The 19860-nt window shown below is 47.5% G+C and overlaps 1 protein-coding gene across 6 annotated transcripts; it reads right to left on the bottom strand.

The window, feature by feature from the left end:
* Positions 1-312: 312 nt before the first annotated feature.
* On the bottom strand, positions 313-19367 carry LOC102097235 (polyhomeotic-like protein 1). 6 transcript variants are annotated; one of them, XM_065048417.1, is made up of 15 exons: positions 19275-19367; positions 14668-14824; positions 13949-14059; positions 12524-12601; positions 11600-11749; positions 10499-10654; positions 8901-9399; positions 7830-8590; positions 5618-5765; positions 5299-5507; positions 4581-4695; positions 3887-3995; positions 3053-3203; positions 2223-2454; positions 313-1918 (listed from the first exon to the last, which is right to left on the bottom strand). In XM_065048417.1, the coding sequence occupies exons 2-15, from the start codon at positions 14779-14781 to the stop codon at positions 1764-1766; spliced, it is 2988 nt and encodes a 995-aa protein (XP_064904489.1). In that variant the 5' UTR covers positions 14782-14824; positions 19275-19367; the 3' UTR covers positions 313-1763. The 6 variants fall into 6 exon arrangements, with proteins under 6 accessions (XP_064904489.1, XP_064904493.1, XP_064904491.1 ...); XM_065048421.1 differs by lacking the exon at positions 19275-19367 and adding an exon at positions 19022-19250 and having other exon boundaries at positions 14668-14838; XM_065048419.1 differs by lacking the exon at positions 19275-19367 and adding an exon at positions 19022-19250.
* Between the last annotated feature and the right edge of the window lie 493 nt (positions 19368-19860).

Raw genomic sequence — 19860 nt, 5'->3', positions numbered from 1 at the left:
CAGTTTCCTTTGAGCCTATTTTGATTCAAGAAGCCTCAGAAGTCTTCACTCATAGGAACAGGGATGTCATTAAAATGAGATTCAACAGTGAAGACTAAGCAGCTGCTGCTATGTTTTATCCATCTTCTAAGCACTTTCCAACTTCTCTTTTTCTACCATGGATCAAGAGCCCATTACAAAGATATCTGTTTTCTAGCCTATGCTATTAGGCCTTCTCTCATGCCACTGCAGCCTTCCTCCAACAGTACAGTCTTATGTTTTACTCAAATATTCACATGAAAACTCTGAAAACAGAAAACCTGAGACACATGGTTTAAAAATCATCTTTCTTTTCAGGTATTTGGCTCCATGGGGTACTTAGCTCTTCATGCTTCGTGGAATTTCTTCACGTTTTTACTTGTTTTAAGCAGAGGTGCTTCTGGAAGAGAACTCGGCCCAGTCTTTCACCTTTGCCAAACTGGTTACAAAACTTCAGAATACCACATTTGGTCCTTTAAAAAACAACAAAAAAAGCGCCCAACCAAACAAAAAAACACACCAAAAAACACCCAAACCTGGGGGGGGGGGGCTAAAAGGGAGGGACTCAGCCTATAACATAATTCTCCCCCTTAGAAAGGAGAAGTAGTGTTAAAGGATCAGTATTCAGTTGTTGGAGGCTATGTTTTTGTTTGCCTTTTCTTTTTTTTACCTGAGGAAGAAAAAGATTTGTTTAACAACAACAAAGAGCCTGACAAAGGAGATACAATCCTGCCAACTTTAACTTTTACCCATAACCTCTCCTGAGGGCAATGAATAAAGACGCAAAAATAATACAAACTGATAAGAGAAAAAAAAAAAAAAACAAAAAAACAAAAACACACCCAAACAAAAAACAACACAACCTGGCCACTTTTATGAAGGGCCTTGGTGCTTCTGAAGGCTGCTTTGGATCTGTAAATTATGCCCTAGCAAAATGGGGAGACAAACCTAGTGCTGCAGAGTTCTGTAATGCAATACAATCCCCCTCCCTTTCACTTGTCCATCACCTTGTCATAACTACTCAGCATAAATCCTCTGACCAGTTCAGAGAGAAACATCTGGAGTGAATAGCTGCCACAACACTTCGTCTTCACTCTGCATCTCTACAGCAGACAGTAAAGCTCGGGCAGGTCCTTTTGCCACGGGCGTTCATGTTTGGTGTGCATGCTAATGGCTATTAAACCCAGTTCATGAACGGCCTTGGTAATTTTTGAAGAGTGAAACAGCAGCAACCGCTTTTGCTTTAATTCTTGTATGTCCACTTCTGTCACTTGGAATTCACTAGTTCCCCTTCTTAAATGCCCCAAGCACAGCTGCTCCCAATGTCTTGTGTGGGGCCAGGTCTTCCTATGTCTCAAGTTCTGGCACAGCAACATTCAAAACTAAGATCTAGCAGACCTGCTGTAGCAAAAATGGGCAAGAGCAGTTCCCTTCCAGAAGTCTGCAAAGACAGAAAGACATCCCCTTCCTGTCTTTATGTGGGTTATGGGAGAGGCATATTCAAAAACAGGAAGAAGGAAAGATGTTTCAAGGCCCCAGGTGGGAGTTTTTCTCCCCCTTGTAGCACCATTAAGAAACTAAGACAGGGGCTTGTGCATGGCAGTTTCAATCGGTTGAATTCCTTCTGATTCTTGAATGCAAGACCACAGGGGACTGTCCCATTCTTCCCCACCCCAAGATGATGCTCCAGAGCTGGCAGCTGCCCTGAAGTCAGAGCAAAAGTGAGACCTCTGACTTCAGAGCTGTTAGGTCTCCTTAAGGACATTGATCTTGGCACAGATCTTGAGAGCTGGTCCCAGCTTGATGTTCATGGCACTCATGAGGTGTTCCTCCTTCAGAAGCAACAGGGCCTGGCCGTCAATTTCCTGTGACCGAAACTCCTCCGCAATCTCCTGGCACCCTGTGAAACCAAAAATCAGCACTGAGAAACAGATGTACCCTGGGCATTACCCTTGTTCCCACTCTTCGGACCTCTGGCAGGTACAGAAAAAGCAAGCTAGGAATCTAATCAACCCCCCTCCCCACTCTACAGGCTGCCTGAGAAGTTACAAGTCATCCATCTGTATGACCTACTCCAATTCAGAAACACGTGCAGAAGTACAATAAAAGAACTAGGCACCACTGACACCACTTTCCAGCAACAGAGGCAAAACTTTCCCCATGCTACTGGATCACAGGAGTGCAGGAGAGGATCTTAACTTCACCTTGCAGTGATGCAATGAACTCATACACTTCCTCCACACTCCAACGACTGGGATTGCTGGACAGGAAGACTGGGTTGATGCCATGTAGATCTGGGGTAGGTGGGGCCATACTAGAGTTTGCCAAGTCCCTCTCTCCATGACTGGCCCTTACTGACAGGGGTCCTGGAGATGTAGGGGACAAAGCTTCATCATAGCTGGAGTTATCAGAGCCTCGACTTGAGTCTTCCTGGCCCTACAAGCCCATAAGAAAGAAAAGGTGTTTTGTAATACACTGACAATTTCCAGGTGCAAAACAAGACATTGGGAACAGCAGAAGTTGTCCCAACAGTCTGGGACAACTGTCTCAGGTTGTTGGTCCAGGGGCAGCTGACAGAACAGCTCCCTGATGTCAGAAAGGAGACTTTGCTCTTATTTTCCTTCCTCTTCCTTCTCCCCATCCTCCCCCAGTCCATTCCTCTTTCTCACATCAGCTCTGAAGCTCATTCAATTCTTCATAATCACATTCAAATCATTCATGTGGAAGAATGCTAATCAAACAAGAAAAGTGGTTTGTTTTCTACCAAGGGTGTCAGTTGGTCTCACTCACTGAGACCTCCGAGACACATATGACAGCGAATACAGAGTGAACAGAGCAAATAAAAACATGGATCCACTTTTTCTAGCCAATGAGCAATTAGAACAGCTTACTGTGCCTTGTGTAACAACTGTATCAATGTGCACTTGGCACATCCTGTTCCACTCTGTCCACTATAAGAAAGTGGTACATCCAGCAGTGACAACTTTTACACTGAGGTCTGCCACAACAGAGGCAGACAGGACTATGTCCTTACCCTGTGGCGCTTCCCCTGGATCTTTGTTCGAGCAATTTCAGAGCTGCTGCGCCGTGATCCCCGTCGCCGCACACGGGCATAGTTAGCTTCCTGGAATTCCTTCATCTTCTTTCTCTGCAGCCGAAACTGATGGCTGCAGCTTACATTGTACCTCAATTAAACAGAAGCAGAGAAGCAGTTATGAAACAGCAACTACCTGAACCTACTGCTTCTCCTGGCTCTACATGGGGATAAAACTCCTCTTTTTAACATCATCATTTTAACATCTTTTTAACATCTTTTTTTTGTTCCTCTTCCTTCTAAGACTTCCCCTTGGAAGGAAACAGTCCAGACTTCTGACACAAGCAATATTTGGACACCAGAGTCTTGATCTAACATCTGAAGGGTCAATTAAGATATTCCCCTAAGGGGAAAAAAACCCCATGCAAGCACTCTGTTATCAACAGGAGGCAGCAATGGCTAGTATAACTACTGCTGAGGCTTTTTCCCCCAATGCCCCCTTGTGTCTTTGTCTAGTACCAGTGCAGCAGATACCTACCAGTACACACTTGTTTAGTCATTCAAATGTACATTTGTCTGAAGAGTGGTTCTTTGGAGCTCAAGAACTTCCCTTTTTCCATTTCATTTTCTAAGCAAGTCAGAAATCCTGTTTACACTCAAGACCACATCCACCTCTCCACATCTAAAAGCATTCACAAATCATCTCTGTGGCCAGTGCATCCCAACAAGGGAGGATCAGATGTACTGAAGTGTTGTACACTACCTGGAAGAAGGGCACCTGCCCAGTTCCAGGGAATGTATAGTCAGAGAAAAGGAAGATTGTGTTGCTGTTACCTTTTAGCACAGGTCATGGAACAAAACCTCTTGGAGCCACGAAACTGGGTTGCTGGGGCATACTTCCCACAGTATTCACACTTCAGCAAGTTTGCCTTCTTATCAAGCTCTGGTGAGACAAAGATACACACCAGTTGATGATCTGAACTGAAACAGATCACACATAATTATTCCCCATTCCACTATTTTTCTGAGCAGACAGATTCCAAGCACTACTCTCTAGTGAATCTATTAAACAGTTAGCTTGGGGAAGAAGCTGGGAGAAGAGAGGCAGAAGCTCTGCTAAATAGGACCCCTGGATATTGAACAGAGCAGCTTATTTCTCCTTGTCAGTACTGTTTTGCCAAACAAGGAAAAAATAGCATATCCCTCATGTCTTACAAGGCTGTGGAGAAAATCTCCATCACTGCACTCTGCTGCATCCACACATCCTTCACATTCATTAGAGACAGGTACAACTCAGATTCTCCTGCTTACTATTGACACAGGGTATGTTAGATCATATTAACAACAAAAAAGTATTGTATTCTGACACTCAAGAAAAAGAGATCCTAGGTCCATAGCTTGAGTCTCTAAGGAGTTAGCAGGAAGGTAAAAAGGGATTCAAGTCCCTCATGCATAAAGTTAGTAATGCAGTATCAGAGAGCAGAATTTTTCAGTAACACTAGCTAGGCCTCCTGGTGCTGAAACTTACCCCCAGAAGCACTATCCCCTTCCAGAGAATTACTGGACAGGTTTTCACTCTGGCCAGAAGGAGCCTCTCCCTGCAGCTGTTTCTCAGATTCTTTCAGCAGCTGAGAACAACCCACCTGGACAGGAAGAGAAAGAGCCAGGCCCATCAGCAAAAGATTCTCCGTGTCCACCACCCTCTGCAACATATATGACACTCATACCTTATTACAGCTCAGAAAAATAGCCCTGCCTACCAGGGAAGGAGTTGCTGGACAAAGTTATTGCTCCTTCCTGACTCACAGGCTTGGAGGTTCATTCACAGATCACAAGGTACTATCTGCCTCGAATATCATGCAATTCCGTGTAACTGCATTTTCCCTTACTTGCTTTAACTTCACTTGCTGCTTGTTCAAAATGCAGTGCATCTTTCCCTCACTGAAAGTCAGAGAGAAGAACCTTCTTACAATTCATACATGAAGGATTGCTTTGAGGACTAGTGGAGAAAACAGTCCCTGTCACACTTCTTTTACTCCTTCCAACCCATTCTCTTTCATGCCACCACTTAATGCCTTGTTTCATGCATGACACCTCCCCCCTTTCCCTTCCTCTTCACTGTCTGTGTCTCAGGCTAAAAATACTGACTTGAAACATAGGGAAAGAAACTCCTGTCTAAAGACAGAAACCCGCTACCCTCCCAAGAGAGCGCTACACCTCCTTCCTCCACAGCAAAGAATCCCTACCGGAAAGGGCTCTGCTCCCTCCTGGATGACAAAGCCTTCAATGATGTGTGTGAGTATCTGGGGTTTGACGATGGCTTGCGGGGGTTTGGAGTCTCCAATATGACGTGACACCATTGCCAGGTTAGGGGTGGGAGCAGAGGTGGGGGTGATTGATGTTCCTTCACTCGAGGTGGTATTTGGGATTGCAGTGGCAGCAGGATCAGATTTATCTGGAATATTAACAGCATAAGTGTCAGTAACCTTTGCTCCATCTACTTCAAATGGAATATGAGATCAGATCATTAGTACATACAAGCAGAACTCTCTTTTGTAACCTCACCTCCAAGGCCACTCTTGTCCTCCATGTTTTTGGGACTGTCTGTTACAGGAGAGGACCTGACAGGCAGGAGTGCAGTGACACTGGGTGACTCCTCCTTTTCCTCCTCTGACTCTGCCTTGCGCTTTACTGCTAAGGTCTGAGACTTGCCCTGCGTGAATAAAAAGGAACATGTAAGCAGAGTCAGGGGCCCCAAAGCAAAGGGCGAGACAGACTGAAGGCAAAAGGAAGATGCATCCTGACCCATCACACTTCAGCTCCAGTCTGGTTCCTTCTCATGGAAATACCTCTAGCTCCCTCACAGTACATACCTCTATTTAAAAGCATTTGCCTAGCAAGGAGCAAAGCTTCATGTATCAACATGAATGGGGACATTGATACAATACCAAGACACAGTGTGAGCCTCAAGGGATTATTCCAGGAAGAAAGAAATGGAATGGCAGTCACCCAGCAGTTTCCAAACAGGCTTTTGGCTAGATCAGATGAGTTTCAATAAAGGAGAGTCAAAACAGTAGGGGAAACATGTTGGATGGGAGCAGAATTGTCCCCCCACTCTAGCAATCAGACAAATCATGCAACACCTTCCTGAAGAAGCAGCCAGAGTTTAGGAACAGTCTCAGCTAAGGATATCTGAGCTGGCAAAGTGCTGCTGTCTCAGGAAATTAAGCAGGCTCTAGCTGGACAACTCACAGCAGCCAGGCTGAGGCCTGTGGAACATGAGCCATCTTTGCTTTCCTCGGCATAGCCTGTTGCTAGGGGATTCTCTGAGGCCCAGAGTCAGTGGCTGGTGTCACACAGAAAAGGGTCTCTGACCCAGAGGTATCCACCTAGTGAGAAGAGGTTCAGTCTTCATGGCCCACTCAGCTCTCATCTCTCTCCTGAGAGAGACCACAAAGAGAAGAGGTGAGTTATTGTTTGCATTTGAATTATGTGGCAAGGTTTTGGTAGCATGGAGGCCACAGGTGTGACTTCTGTGAGGAGACACCAGAAGCTTACCCACATGTCTGACAGGGCCAGTTCCAGTGAGCTCCAGGACAAACTCGCTACTGGTCAAAGCTGAGTCCATCAGCGATGCTGGTAGCAACCTTTGTGATATTTAAGAAGGGGAAAAAACTGCAGCAGAAGCTGGGAGAGAGCAGTGACAAATAGCCCTGCAGACACAAGGTCAGTGAGGAAGGTGGGCAGGAGGTGCTCCAGGCACAAGAGCAGAGATACCTTGGCAGCCTGTGGGGCAGCCCATGGAGGTCCATGGTGGAGCAGAGATCCACTACAGATGCTGGAGGACTCTATGCCAGAGCAGGTAGATACCCAAATGAGGCTGTGACCCCATGGAGAGCTTGCACTGGAGCAGGCCCCTGGCAGGACCTCTGACCCTGTGGAAGACCCACACTGGAGCAGTCTGTTCCTGAAGGACTGCACCCTGTGGAAGGGACCCACAGTGGGCCAGTTCATTAAGAACCCCCAGCCTGTGGGAATGGCCTACATTAGAGAAGTTCAAGAAGGAATGTATCCTATGGGAGGGACTCCATGCTCCAGCAAGAGAAAAGTGTGAGGAAAAAAGGAGCAGCAGAGACAAAACATTATGAACTGACCACAACTGTCACTCCCCATCAGCCTGCACCACTCAGTGGTAGGAGGCAGAAGATCTCAGAGTGACATTGAGCCCATGAAGAAGGGCAAGAGGTGTTTTTTAGATTTGTTCTTATTTCCCATCAGTCCACTCTGATTAATTGGCAATAAATTTAATTAATTTCCCTAAATTGAGATTATTTTGCCCATTATGGTAATTGGTAAGTAATCTGCCTGTTTTTATCTCAAGCCAGAAGATTTTGGCTGTATTTTATTTCCCATCCGGCTGTGAAAGGGGAGTGATAGAGAAGCTTGGTGGTCACCCAGCAACCAGCCAAGGTCAACCTACCACATTGTTTTATGTGATATTTAGTACGTGATGTGAACACCTACCCCATTTGGGGCAATGTCTAAGTCTCAACTATTTACTTCATGTAAGCCTTTGAATGATAATGTGGAAGATAAATGCTTGTAGTCAGTAACCCCCAAGGGTTGGACTGGAATTAGTGTTTTTGAGAGGAAAAAGTCTCCACATGACTTTACCCAAACCCCTTACCCACTGACCTGGGCCTGGATGGCGATTGGTGCCCTAGGAATGAAAAAATAAAATCCGTATGCTATTCTCCTTCTCAACGGTATCACTTACTGGCAACTGGACAGACTGCATGTAGAATGCTGCTGGCATCTGAGCCACGACTGGAGAGGAGGCTGGGCTCTTCACCATGTGGGCTGTGCCTTGAACTTGTGCCAAATTCAATCCTGTGGTGAGAGGAGGAGCTTCCTGTGATGATGCTGAAGATGAAGATGATGATGGGGGAGCAGCATGGGCTTGGGAAACAGGCTGGACCACGGCTGGCATTCCCCGGGATGTCGGCACTGCTGCAGCAATCTGAGCCAAACCAAGTGCTTGGGCTTGGCCTGAGCCCTGCTGCCGAGTACCCACCACCTGTACTGGGATGTGTGGTGGAGGCTGCTGTGCTGCTGACATTTTGGCAGGCCCAAGCTGAGGTGGTTTGATAGGGGTGACCAGAGATTTTGACTGAATTGGAACAGGTGACTTGGTGGCTGGCTGGCAAGGACTGTCCTGCTGGAGCTGCACAGGCTGTGGCTGGGACTGCAACATAGGTTGTACCACAAGTGTCTGAGCCTGCTGCTGGTTTTGAGGTGGAGCCTGCTGCTGCAGAGGTTGAGTTTGCTGCTGCTGTTGGGTCAGAGATGGTGCTTGCTGCTGTTGCTGCTGTTGGGCCAGCTGGAGATGGGTGGCTGTGTGGAGAAGCTGGGACTGGCGGTGCTGGAACTGCTGCTGGTGATGAATGGCAATCTGCTGCTGGATCACCACCTGCTTCTGCAGGTGTATCTGCTGCTGCTGCTGGATCAGTGAGTGTGGCTGGATCTGTGTATATGTGGCTATACAGAGTAGAAAAACAGGAGAGCACAAAAGTTAGCAACAATACAGCTGGGAACAACAACAACAGGCAGCCACTGTACTGGTTTGAGTTATTAAGCTCCAAGATGACTGACAGCTTACTGTCAGAGGACATGTGGGACTAAATTAACTTCTCATGCTAACAGAGAAGGATAAGCCCTAGAAATCAGCCTCTGGGAGTGCAGAGGCTGGGAGGTGAGTTGGGAAACCTCTCGCCAGTGGGCTTTCAAATGGCACTCTCTTGCGAAAGGCCAGTGGGCTTGAAGAGAAGTTCCACAGGTCCACACTTACCTGAACTGATCAACGTCTGGCTGGGCGCTGGTGTAGCAGTCCTGGTAAGGTTCATACCCACTGTTTGCTGTCCGCTGCTGTCCATTTCGCCCTTCTTTGTGGCTGCATTCTCTGTCTCCGTCTGGCTTCCCTGGCTGACAGTCGCGGCCTGGGCAGCCGCTACCGGTAATGGCTGAACCACCCCTGTGCCTTTCCTTTGGCAACTGCCAGCAGTGCCTGCCGACGAGGTCTGGCTCAATCCTGTCGAGGTCTGGCTCCCACTGCTTGCCACCACACCCCCAGAGACACCATTGCTGCCAGCAGCCCCTTGGCTCAAGTTGAGGGACTGGCCTGCGCTGCCAGAGGAGGCCTGAGCCACTGCCAAGGTCTGGCCCGTGCTGGTGGCCTGTGGTAAGCCCGAAGCCTGGGAGCTTCCTGGCAGAGCTGCCTTCTGAGCAGAGCCTTGGAGCTGGGCATTAGTGGCTGAGGTCTGCTGGCTCCTCACAGCCAAGTTCTGCACCTGGAAACACATATACAAAACAGAATCCATTTGCTTTAGGTAGGTTACTTGCTGCAAGTTTTGTAGAGAACACAAGCAACACAGTCTACTGGGATGCAGGCTTCAGTCAACACTTCAAATCTCATGTGGAGAGCTGAATAAAACTGCAGGGCAAACTCAGGTGCGGCCTTCTCCAGGAAACATGTTATCCTGAACTCCCTCCTGCCCCATCTCTGATGGAAGTTAAAGATCTCATGGCACTTTCTGAAGAGCACATGAGGACACCACCATTCTCTGAAGCATGGGGCAGTCTTCAGATCTGCCTGCCGTGCCCTTGCATTGGGAGGATCCAGTTTAGCACAGCACTAAAAGCCCTGAGATACCCTTTTTAAAGGCCAGTCATTTGTTTTTAATTTTTGTGCCACCTGCCTCCTCCCTCTGTGCAGGGCTTCCCACTCAGGAGGCCCATGGCCTGCAGCTCTTCTGATTTCACTAATCCCTCTGCATTTCGATCTATGTTTACTCCCACTCCAAATGCAGTTCTATCTTCAAGTCTGATCATGGCTGACTTTCCTTCAAAGAAAGGGTTCCATACAAGAAAAATATGAAGTAACTGTAAATTCCAATAACGATTGACATAGGACAAAGAAAATGGGAAGTCATGGCAGCTCCCTGACCTGGAGAATTATTTATAGATTAATGCAAGAGCTAAGACACTATGGCCTGTTTGGTCTTTGGCATCCTTAAAACAACAAACCAACTGGGTGAAGGAATATTGCTGCTGGCCAAGACTCTTCATTGCCAAGTAACTGAGAACTGGACATAGAACTCAACAATTCTTTTCACATAAGGACAATCGAGAAACTCTGAAGACAGGACTGATCCAGCCTGTGGCTCACCCCCCAAATTATAAGCAGAAATGAATCCCATCTCCGGAGGCAAAAAGCAAACATGAAAAAAATGGTGGCAAGAGAGAACAGAATCTCCTGCTTGCACAGGAACATAGGATGGGGATAAAATAGAGCTAATCTGCTACACAGGGGTGGCTGGAGCAAAGACCAGAATGTGAGGTGATGGAGAGCAGGGGAAGGGGAGGACTCTGGGAAGGGGTGTCACTGACCTGGTCTGTGTCTGCATGGACCCCAGGAGACTGAGTGGGTGGTACCTCCTGCTGGACAGCGGCCACAGCCCCGTTGGGCATCAGGATGAGTTGGGAGGCAAGAGGCACATTGCGGCCCAAGGTCCGGTTTACCTGCAACAGGTTCCCCAGCTGTGGCTGTTGAGGGAGGGTCAGGTGATATGGAATGAAAGGAACGGAGGAGAAGAGAAAAAGAAAGCGAACCACAAGCAAACAGATTACAAAGCAATACTGGGCTGCAATGTCACACATTGCAAAAACCCAGCCCTCCCTGCACTGTAACACTGAACATAACCCTCAGGAGCAAGAAACTGGGAACAATTTCCTTACAGAAACAAGCACTCTTCTATCTAACATGGGCCAGGGCCAACTCCTCCATTCTGCCCAAGGCTGGCTAAAAGACTGAGGTATCATAGAATTTTCAGACATATATCCCGGGCTGGTTGAGAAACAGTGATAACCAAGACCAGGGTTGCTTGAAAAGAAGGGATTCCAATCTGTATCTAAATCAACTGAGACACTGAAAATATTTTTTGAGTAGGTAACCAAACCCCAGACTGACTATAGTCAAACCTAATGTTTTCTATTTAGCAGCCCTTCAAACCAATTAAAAGGATTACACATTTGCTCATGTTGATTTGTTTCTAGACTTAGTTGAATTCTTACTTAGGTTTCAGAGCTCAGTAGTAGTAGAAGAAAGTAATTTACCATATATATATATTCTAAAATTGAACCAGAAGAATAGCTTTATTTCTGTGAACTATATTGAAGTCTAGGACATACATTTCACATTTAAACTCTAGTGGGAAGTGCCATGGGATCTTTAACATCTATGCAAAGCAGAGACAAACACAGTTCTTGATGATCTCACCTGACCCACACAATACAAAGATCATTTACCCTCAAAAGCTGAGCCCAGAGTCAAACTTGTGGTTTCAGAGATAGGAGCTTCCCCACCTGAATTTAAAATATAGTGCATCATCCTTAAAGCTAGAGTTAGTTCGAAGGTGTTGGTAATCCGTAGCAGTGAAACACTGAAGTGGGGTTTGTGGTCAGGACACATTTCGCATACACAGCTCTTACCCGGAGATACATCTGGGCCTGCGACTGGTTGAGAGGTGGTGAGGTGGCATTCCCAAGGAGCACAGACTGCGTCAGGGTTGTGGCACTGGGGGAACTCACACTCTGTGACCGACTGATCAACTGAGCAGCTGATGTGGTGGCTAGGTTGATCTTAAAACAGAGAAAAGCCCCAAATCATATAGGAAGTGACAGAGGCAAAGAAATAAGTACAAATTCACTTACTGGGGTAGAGCTAGAACAGACATTTCACACTTTTTTCCTGTATCCCACAGGGGAGCAAGAAGAAAAAAGTTCTTGTCTTAAGGGGTGGTGCAATCTAAACTAGCCACAGCCCTAGATGCTAATCTCATTTGTATGCTGAGCCCATGTATCACTGTTAGCATGCAACTGTAATAAGAAATCCAAAAGAAATACATCATTTTCTCCAGCCTCCCAAGTAAAGGAAAAAACAAACCACAAGGTAATCTCTACCCTACCAACTCACCTACTCATTGAACAAATCCCAGTTCCTCAATACTCACTACAAAACAACCAGACTCGCTCTCATTCAACAAAGTACTACTTAGCCCAAAAAAAAAGAGCATTCCCTTTCAAGCTGTCCATGACTCCTTCTCTTCCTTAAAAATTCCAGTCCTTTCCTAATCTATGATGATGTATCCCCAGAGCCTCAGCAAAGGTAGATCAGTGTTGAACTTTCCAGCTAAGAGGCCTCTCCCACTCAGAGACTTTCTCTGGTCTCCTCAACAGCCATCAACAATGATAGCACCCCAAATCCCCAAAGTTGTCTTCATCTTGTGTATTCCCAGCATTCTTAGAAGCTGTGCTTCCCTGGCTGCCTGACTTCCTGAAAGACAAAGAGGAGAAAGAACATGGCAAGAGGTGGGAGGGAGGCTTTGATACGTGTGTGAGGGAGCAGTTACTTACTGAGGGCTGGGTGGTGGTGGTCTGTTGTGGGGTGCTGGTGTTGGGGGAGCTGGCCTGTCTACTGGCTGCAATTGTAGCCTGCAAGAGAGATTGACAGAGAAATAAGTACCTGGAACTAGCTTTTCAATCCAGTCCAAATATTTGGCTTTGTCACAACATCTACTGCCAAATCATCTTCTGTTCCTGAGAACAGGAGCACAATCTCTCTACCACAAATCCCTGCCATGCCCTACAAATTCGGTGCAGCAACCTCCTCTTCTCCAGCCAGCTCAGTCCTATATAATACCCAAAGCAGTGGACAAGAGACCATTATAGTGCACAACCTCAAGTCCTTCCACCCACAGGTATATACGTCACCGGTGCCCCAGCTTGTCATGCTACATACTACAACCCTCATCCCGACACCGCAATCCACTCTGTCAAAACCCAGACATTCCCCTCAATATTAGCAATTGCTGGGTTAATTACGCAGTTTAGTAACAATGTAATGATAGAATTCCAAGTAATACATTTTGGATTACAGCACATACGGTTCACGGAGAAATGTAAATATTGTTAGATGGTTTTTTTCCTCCCTCTATGTTCCCATGGGTATTACACTGTACAAGTTTAGTTAGTTTTACAACTAAGATTTGTGTGAAACTGGTGAGATGATTCTATTCCCTCTATGCTATAAAACTGCAGGTAAGAACTTGAGAACAACTAAATCCTGGACTAACAGCCAAGGAGCACAGTGGCTGATGGAGATATTGTTACACAGACAGAACTGTATTCACATCACACATAATGCATCTTCAACTGATGATAAGGTCTTGCAGGTAAGGAATGTTGCTAAGGAAAAAAAACAAATTGCTCAACAGTTATGTATCATAAAATACCTGGATTTGTATAAACATATCTCAGTTAAAGAAACACCCACCTGCCTGGACAAAATCTACCTCAGATCCCTCTTGATAGCAACAGGTAAAGAAAACCTGGGCTACTAAGTTTCAAGACATAAAATTCAGAAGATACTGCCCGAAATCTCATGCACACAAGGCTATGTTTATTCTCAGAGAAATAACAATCCATCAGTCACTTTAAGACAGTGTTTAAGTGTCACTGCATCCACTGCTGACTTAACCACCCATGTTTTATTTAAAGAAGGCACAAGGACTAGCCACATGCTTCTGAAGTGCAAGCTTCCTTACGGGGATGCCAAATTACATATTCCCCTGCTCTGTACATGAAAACCAAACAAATCTTTGCATCAAACTTCCAGTTTACTAGCTGTTTGTATTAGCTTTAAACAATGTGTTTAGGGACTTATTGTTTAATCATGGATCAGATGGACCTTGGTATGCAAGTCACTGTATGAAGAGAGCATCTCTGGAACTTCCTCAGGGAACAATCCAGTTCCTCTCCTTCTGCCCCTTGGCAACTCACCTGCTGGACAGCAGCCAGGCTGTGAAGCTGGGCACTGTTAAGCTGCTGCTGGAGCATAAATTGATGAAAGTACTGGGCTGCATTGGGCTGTCTCTGGAGTGCCTGCAGGGCCTAGAGAAAGAGGAAAACCTAATTGTTTAAAACAACATGCCCTTGAAATGACTAGAAAGCAAAGAAGAAAGAAATAACAGTCCTGAGACCCCATGAAAAAAAGCTAAGTCACTAGATTAGCACATCAAAATACATAGTATAGCTACAAATTTGGTAGCAGACTGAATCACAGCTGTATTCCAGGACAGCAGGAAGTATGCCTGTAAGTCTTTAATAAACTCCAGGAATTTGGGGATGTTTGTGCTCAAGAAGTCAAAGAAGAGTTTTAGTACAGTATGTATATGGAGGATATGTGTATATAGAGGAACTGGGATGATAAACTGAATTAATTGCTCTAGAACAGCATGCTAAAAATCAATGTGTTGAATCACAGCACAGATTAAATCTAAGAGACTGAACACTGGAGGACTAACCTATAAAAAAATGAAGCACTGTGTCAGGCTACAGGAACTAAAGATTGAGCCTAGCACAAGAATTTATAAATCTGAACAAAACAGTCCTTCGAGTATGCTCCCACCCTGACACATGATAACGCAGAGACACACAACAGGGCTCACCATCACATTCCACTGATGTACATCCCATACCAGAACATAACTGCATCTCACCTGCACTGCCTGTCGCTCATAGAGAGACATCTGTGATATCTGAGGACGGGTGCTTCCTCCAGAGCTGGAGCTCCCACTGGTGGAGCTGGAGTTCTGCTCACTTTCGGTCTCCATGGTGACAGGATCCCAGGAGCTCAGGCTGAGACAGACTCCAGATCTACATCAAGAGAACTGGAAACTAAGTCAGGCTAAAGAAAGAACCAAACCGTATTTCACTGCATTACACAGCTTTTTTACTGGAATATCCCAGTACCAGGCTCCTTGCACAGATTTGCTACATCACAGGGGTCTGGGGATAACAGGGGTCCAAAATCACTCAGAAATTATCCTCACAGTTATTACCACAGTCACAAAGGTAACATAAAAATTCTCATATTTTTATTGCCATGCTACAGTTGGAAGCTACAGCATCCTGAATTCTTAAAAAGGCAGCAAAGTGAAGTAGCAGCTGCAGCTCATTCAGACAATCATTTGGTTACAGACCTGGCCATCTCTCCTTCAAAGCTAGTGAACTGAGGTGAATTGCACTGTGATTCCCCATCTCCTACTGCACTTTGGCAACTTCTGATCCTCTTCCTCCACTCCAACAAGAGGTATAATATAATTATCCCACAACTCTGCTGCCCTACTGCAGATACACCAACTTGGTCCCTCCTCCTCGCAGTTCAGCCCCAGCTCTCGATCACTTTTTTCTATCTCTGATCACATGGACTTTCTTGCTACTTGTTTTTTCTGACAGATTGTAACTTGAATATTAGACTGGAGGCTGGTATCTTTGGTGGTGAGTTCCTTTTAGGAGGAACAAAGTCAGAAGAAGAGTGGATGGCAACTAGCAACACTTGTGAGGGGGAAGCTGCTGAAGAGGTCATGCAGAGCCAGAGAGATCTTCTAGCAGCAGAAAGATGAGTTGCAGTGAACAACAAGACTAAGAAAGGACTGGGGAAAACTTTCATCAGCCAAGAGGAAGAGAAGTGAGACTGAAGAGAGCACTTAGTAGAAGAGTAACACATTAGGTTGATCATGGAGTTTCCTGCAGCAAGAAACATGGGCTACACAGGGGGTAATGGTAGGAGGGATTAGAGTCAGAAAAGGGAAAGTACAAAACTGATGATTCAACTGAATTGCACTTAAAAAAAAAACAAAAAAACAAACAAAAAGACTTTTTAGAAGGATAGCACTTCATGTAACATTAAAAAAAAAAAGCTTCTGGTAGTCTCAATATCACTGACAGCCTGTTTGTTTCCAAAACACCAGACAGCTCCCCTGCAACCTATTTAAGAGACCTCTAAATGAGACCCCTAGGGTTCCAGGACCCCGCAGCACCAACACAGCTCCTGTATCTCAACCTTTTCAAATCCAGAGATGTCGAGCTTCACAGCCTTCAGGAAACATAACTTTTTCCAGGTGCGTAAACAAACAGACCAGCACAGCAGAAAAAGAGCCAACTAGACAACTTTTTAAATTCTGAAATGGTGTTAAGGGCAGCAGATGACTTTAAAGTAGGGTAACAGCATTAACGCTGCAGAGGATTGATGGTTAAATCAGGGAACTGCTGCTCCTCAAAACCTGCAAAAATCTGTAATTGACAAGCAGATTCCTGCTGCTCAAGTTCTGGCTTCCCCAGAAATCTTTTCCTCTGCCCTCAAGTCCTGCCCAGGCATCTCCATGCTAATCCAGCACTGGCTTCCTGCACTGCTTCAGCAGTGGCTCTGCAGTCATCATCTCCTCAAGTGAGACACACACCCTCCCAACTGGCTGCTGCTGCCTTGAGGCACAACTCTGTAACATCTAGGAGCAGCTGGTCAATAAGCCTACCTAGAACATTAAAGCTCTGGAGAAGACAATTGCCTCAAATATCTTCCCCAGGAGACAGCACCACAAAAAGTAAATGAAGCCTGAAAACAAGTAAATTGAGAAGGGAGAGAATACAGATGTTTTGAAAGAAATAAACTGGTAGATAAATGAAGTACTGCAAATAGGGTTAAAATGCAAGTCAGAATGAAGCTATAACACATTACACTAACTTATCTAGTAGCTTCGCTACCATTAGGACATACTTTCTGTTCTCCCATCCACCCTCAACCTTCCTGTGCAGGTTCCTCCCAGAATTCACCTTGCTTCTGATGCTCACTAGTTCAGCTTCTTAACTTTGCAGAAAAACTACCCTAAACATCATTTTCTGCCAGATCACTGAGTTGAATTAGCTCATTTGTGATGCCACGAGCACCAGCGAGAAAGAAAAGAAGGTAACTAAGGTTCAGCCTAGCTGTAGCACATACTCTTGCCCTCAACAGCTGCACCAGGAGAAATCTTGTTTCCGACTTGGTGCTCTGCTCCACCAATCTGTGTTTCCTCATTAAACAGCAGCATTGATTTGTAAGATTTCCAGCATTTTTGAGGGGCCCACATCAACCTAGATCTTCTTAAAATCAGGCCCCAACACAAACAGAATTGTACTCAAACACTTCTGGGATGAGAGGCATCAAAAATTTTGGTCTCTGTGTAGGCAAAACGCCCTTCGGTAGCATGGATAAATAAGCATACTCTCCTTTTGCGGAAGGGCAGTAAGAATTTTAAGTCGCTCACAGCAAGCAGGGCTATCCAGCAAAACCATTTCCAAACACAAAAATGAAAAGACACAGTGCTTCCCCATGCAAGTTCATTTAAGAACGCAGCTCCATGTTAGTGTAATCTGATCCAAACACAGGCTATTTCCACACAAAATAGCACAGATTTCACTCTCTCCCCTCCTCCAAAAGCATCTTCCAGCACTCTTCTCTTGCAAAAATCTAGTGATCATCGGTCTGTCAGATCACTTTACCCAACTAGCTGCTCCATGAGATGGATAACCTATCAAAAATGATTAAACCATGGCTTTCCCAAAAGATTGAGTTAACCAACCCACTTTGCAAACAATCAGTAGATTCCATCACCCACCTCCCCCCCCCAAAAAAAAAACAAAACAAACAACCACCACAACACAGGGTAACAATGTGGCCTTTACTGGAAAGTAACCTTTGAACAACAGCTAAATTGGATTAAGCTTAACACAGAACTGCACCCCAAAGAGGCAGACATGGAAAGATACAAAGGCCTATTAACACCATAGCAGGAATGACAGGACAGCAAAAAGGCAGGTCAGGAAAATGGAGAAAATGAGCTCATACAAGCATGAGAACACAGGCCAGTCCAGAGCCTGACCCACACTGCTGAACTCAGCACACATCAAGAACACCACAGGTGGCCCATCTACAAGTTCCTGACCTTTCTTAAGTGCAAGGGCCAAACATCTACCCTATTCATTGAACACTGTTTGGAGTGAGGCAAAAAAGTTTTACTTGCCTCACCCTATCCACTCCTTCTGGCATGTGACTGCTGCCTGCAGAACATTTTCTAGCCTTACAACTGGTTTTGTCATTTCATTCCCGAGAAACTCAGTGAACATGATTTGCACAGGTTTGCCGACAGGTTTTAAGGAGAAAAATGAGCAACCAGGACTACAGCAGTCTCCTCACCCTACAAGAAAGACTCCAAGCTACCCAAGCAGAGGTATGAAACCGCCGGGACATGCTACCTCTGCTCCGGGATGCTCTGGAGGCAGCAGTACATGCGTCTGTCGAGCAGCGCCAGACCTTCGCACCACCTGTTCCCCACCCCGCCGCCCACCTTTCCCCGTCAACAGGGCCGCAGGCTCCCGGAAGCAGGGGTGGGGGGCAGCGCGGCGGCAGCCCCCCAGGCCGCCGGCAACTCCGGCAGCAAAGTTGAGCCGCCACGGAGCGTGCGGGCGCCCTGCCCACCTGCAACATGTATGTACCGTGCCGGCAGCCCCGCCGCGGCGGGAGGCGGGAACCCGCCGCAGGATGCCACCGCGGGGAGCTGAAGAAAGGCGCGTGTTTCACGCCCGGCCAGCGGCTGGGGGTGCGGCGGCGGCTACTCGGGAGGCGGGAGCAGGGCTGCGAGGGGGAGCTGCTCCCGGCCGCCGCTCCCGGGGCCGGGCCGGGGAGACAATGGCTGCTCCGCCGCCGCTGTCAACTTCCAGCCCAGCCCAGCCCAGCCCAGCCCAGCCCGCCCCGGCCCCGGGAACTCTCCCCGCCGCAGCCGCCCGGGCCCGGCCTCACCTGCAGCCGCCGCGGCACTGCCCTGCACTGCTCCCCTCCACAGCCGCCGCGCCGCCCCGCCCTGCCGCGAGCCCCCGAGGGACCCGCGCTACCAGCGTTACCGGAGCCCCCCGGCCGCCGCCGCCTGCCACGCCCCCCCGCGCGGGCAGACAGGCCGGGCCCCGGCCGGGCGGGGCGGGGCGGGGCGGTGCCCGGGGGTCCCCGTTGTTGGGGGAGGGCGGGGCCGGGGGCGTTACCTGGCGGTGGCTCCCGGTGAGCCCGGCCGGGCCCGGACTGGCAGGGCAGCCCCGAAGGCCCGGCGCGGCCGCGCGGGGCGGGGCGGCGGGGGCGGGGCCCACGATCGCGCCTCTCACGGGCCCGTTCCGCCCCCCGTTTTTTGGTTTGGGTTTTTTTGTGTGTTTTTTTGTTGTTGTTGTTGTTCTTTTTTTTGTTTGTTTTTGTTTTTTAATCTTGGCCTCTGGAGCTCCCCGACGTTCCGTCACTTCCTACCTCGAGGCGCTTCCGGTCACGTGACCCGCTTCCCGGGGCGCAGCTTGCCGTTGCCCTGGTGACAGCAGCCGGAGCCCGGCGGGACGCGGCGGAGGGACGGGGCCTCGCCGGGGGCTGGGGCTGCCCGGGCCCGCCCCGTTCACCCGCCCGGCCTTGCTGGGGAGGGGCGCTGGGGTCCTCGGTCGCGGCCGCCAGCTGGGCCTGCAGGAGAAAGGGACTAATTAATCAAGATGTTCCTGAGCGTCACAGCCCGGCTGTACGGCAGGCGCCAAGGGCTCTTCGCCATTCAGAGAGGGTGCCCTCTGTGCTGAAATACACTTGCGATCGATCCTTCTGGGCATTGGTTAAGCTTGCTAAACATCGGTAGTTTTATATAGTGTAAGGAACTTTTAACGAAGAACTGTTGTTTTTACATAATTGAGGACCTGACGCCTCACCCCAGCAGGGGGGAAGGACCGAGAGACATCGGACTATGAATCCTTAGTGTAAAACAGTCTCTTCCCGGAATATATACTGATGCCTGTATGCATACTGATACCTGCATTTACAAGTTAGTTTAGGGGGAAGGGTAGCCAAAGTACCAGGA

This window comes from Columba livia, unplaced genomic scaffold (assembly GCF_036013475.1).
Source record: "Columba livia isolate bColLiv1 breed racing homer unplaced genomic scaffold, bColLiv1.pat.W.v2 Scaffold_82, whole genome shotgun sequence".
NCBI classification, from domain to species: domain Eukaryota; kingdom Metazoa; phylum Chordata; class Aves; order Columbiformes; family Columbidae; genus Columba; species Columba livia.
Note: the sequence above shows the minus strand (reverse complement) of the source record. Positions and strands in the feature narration are given on the sequence as shown.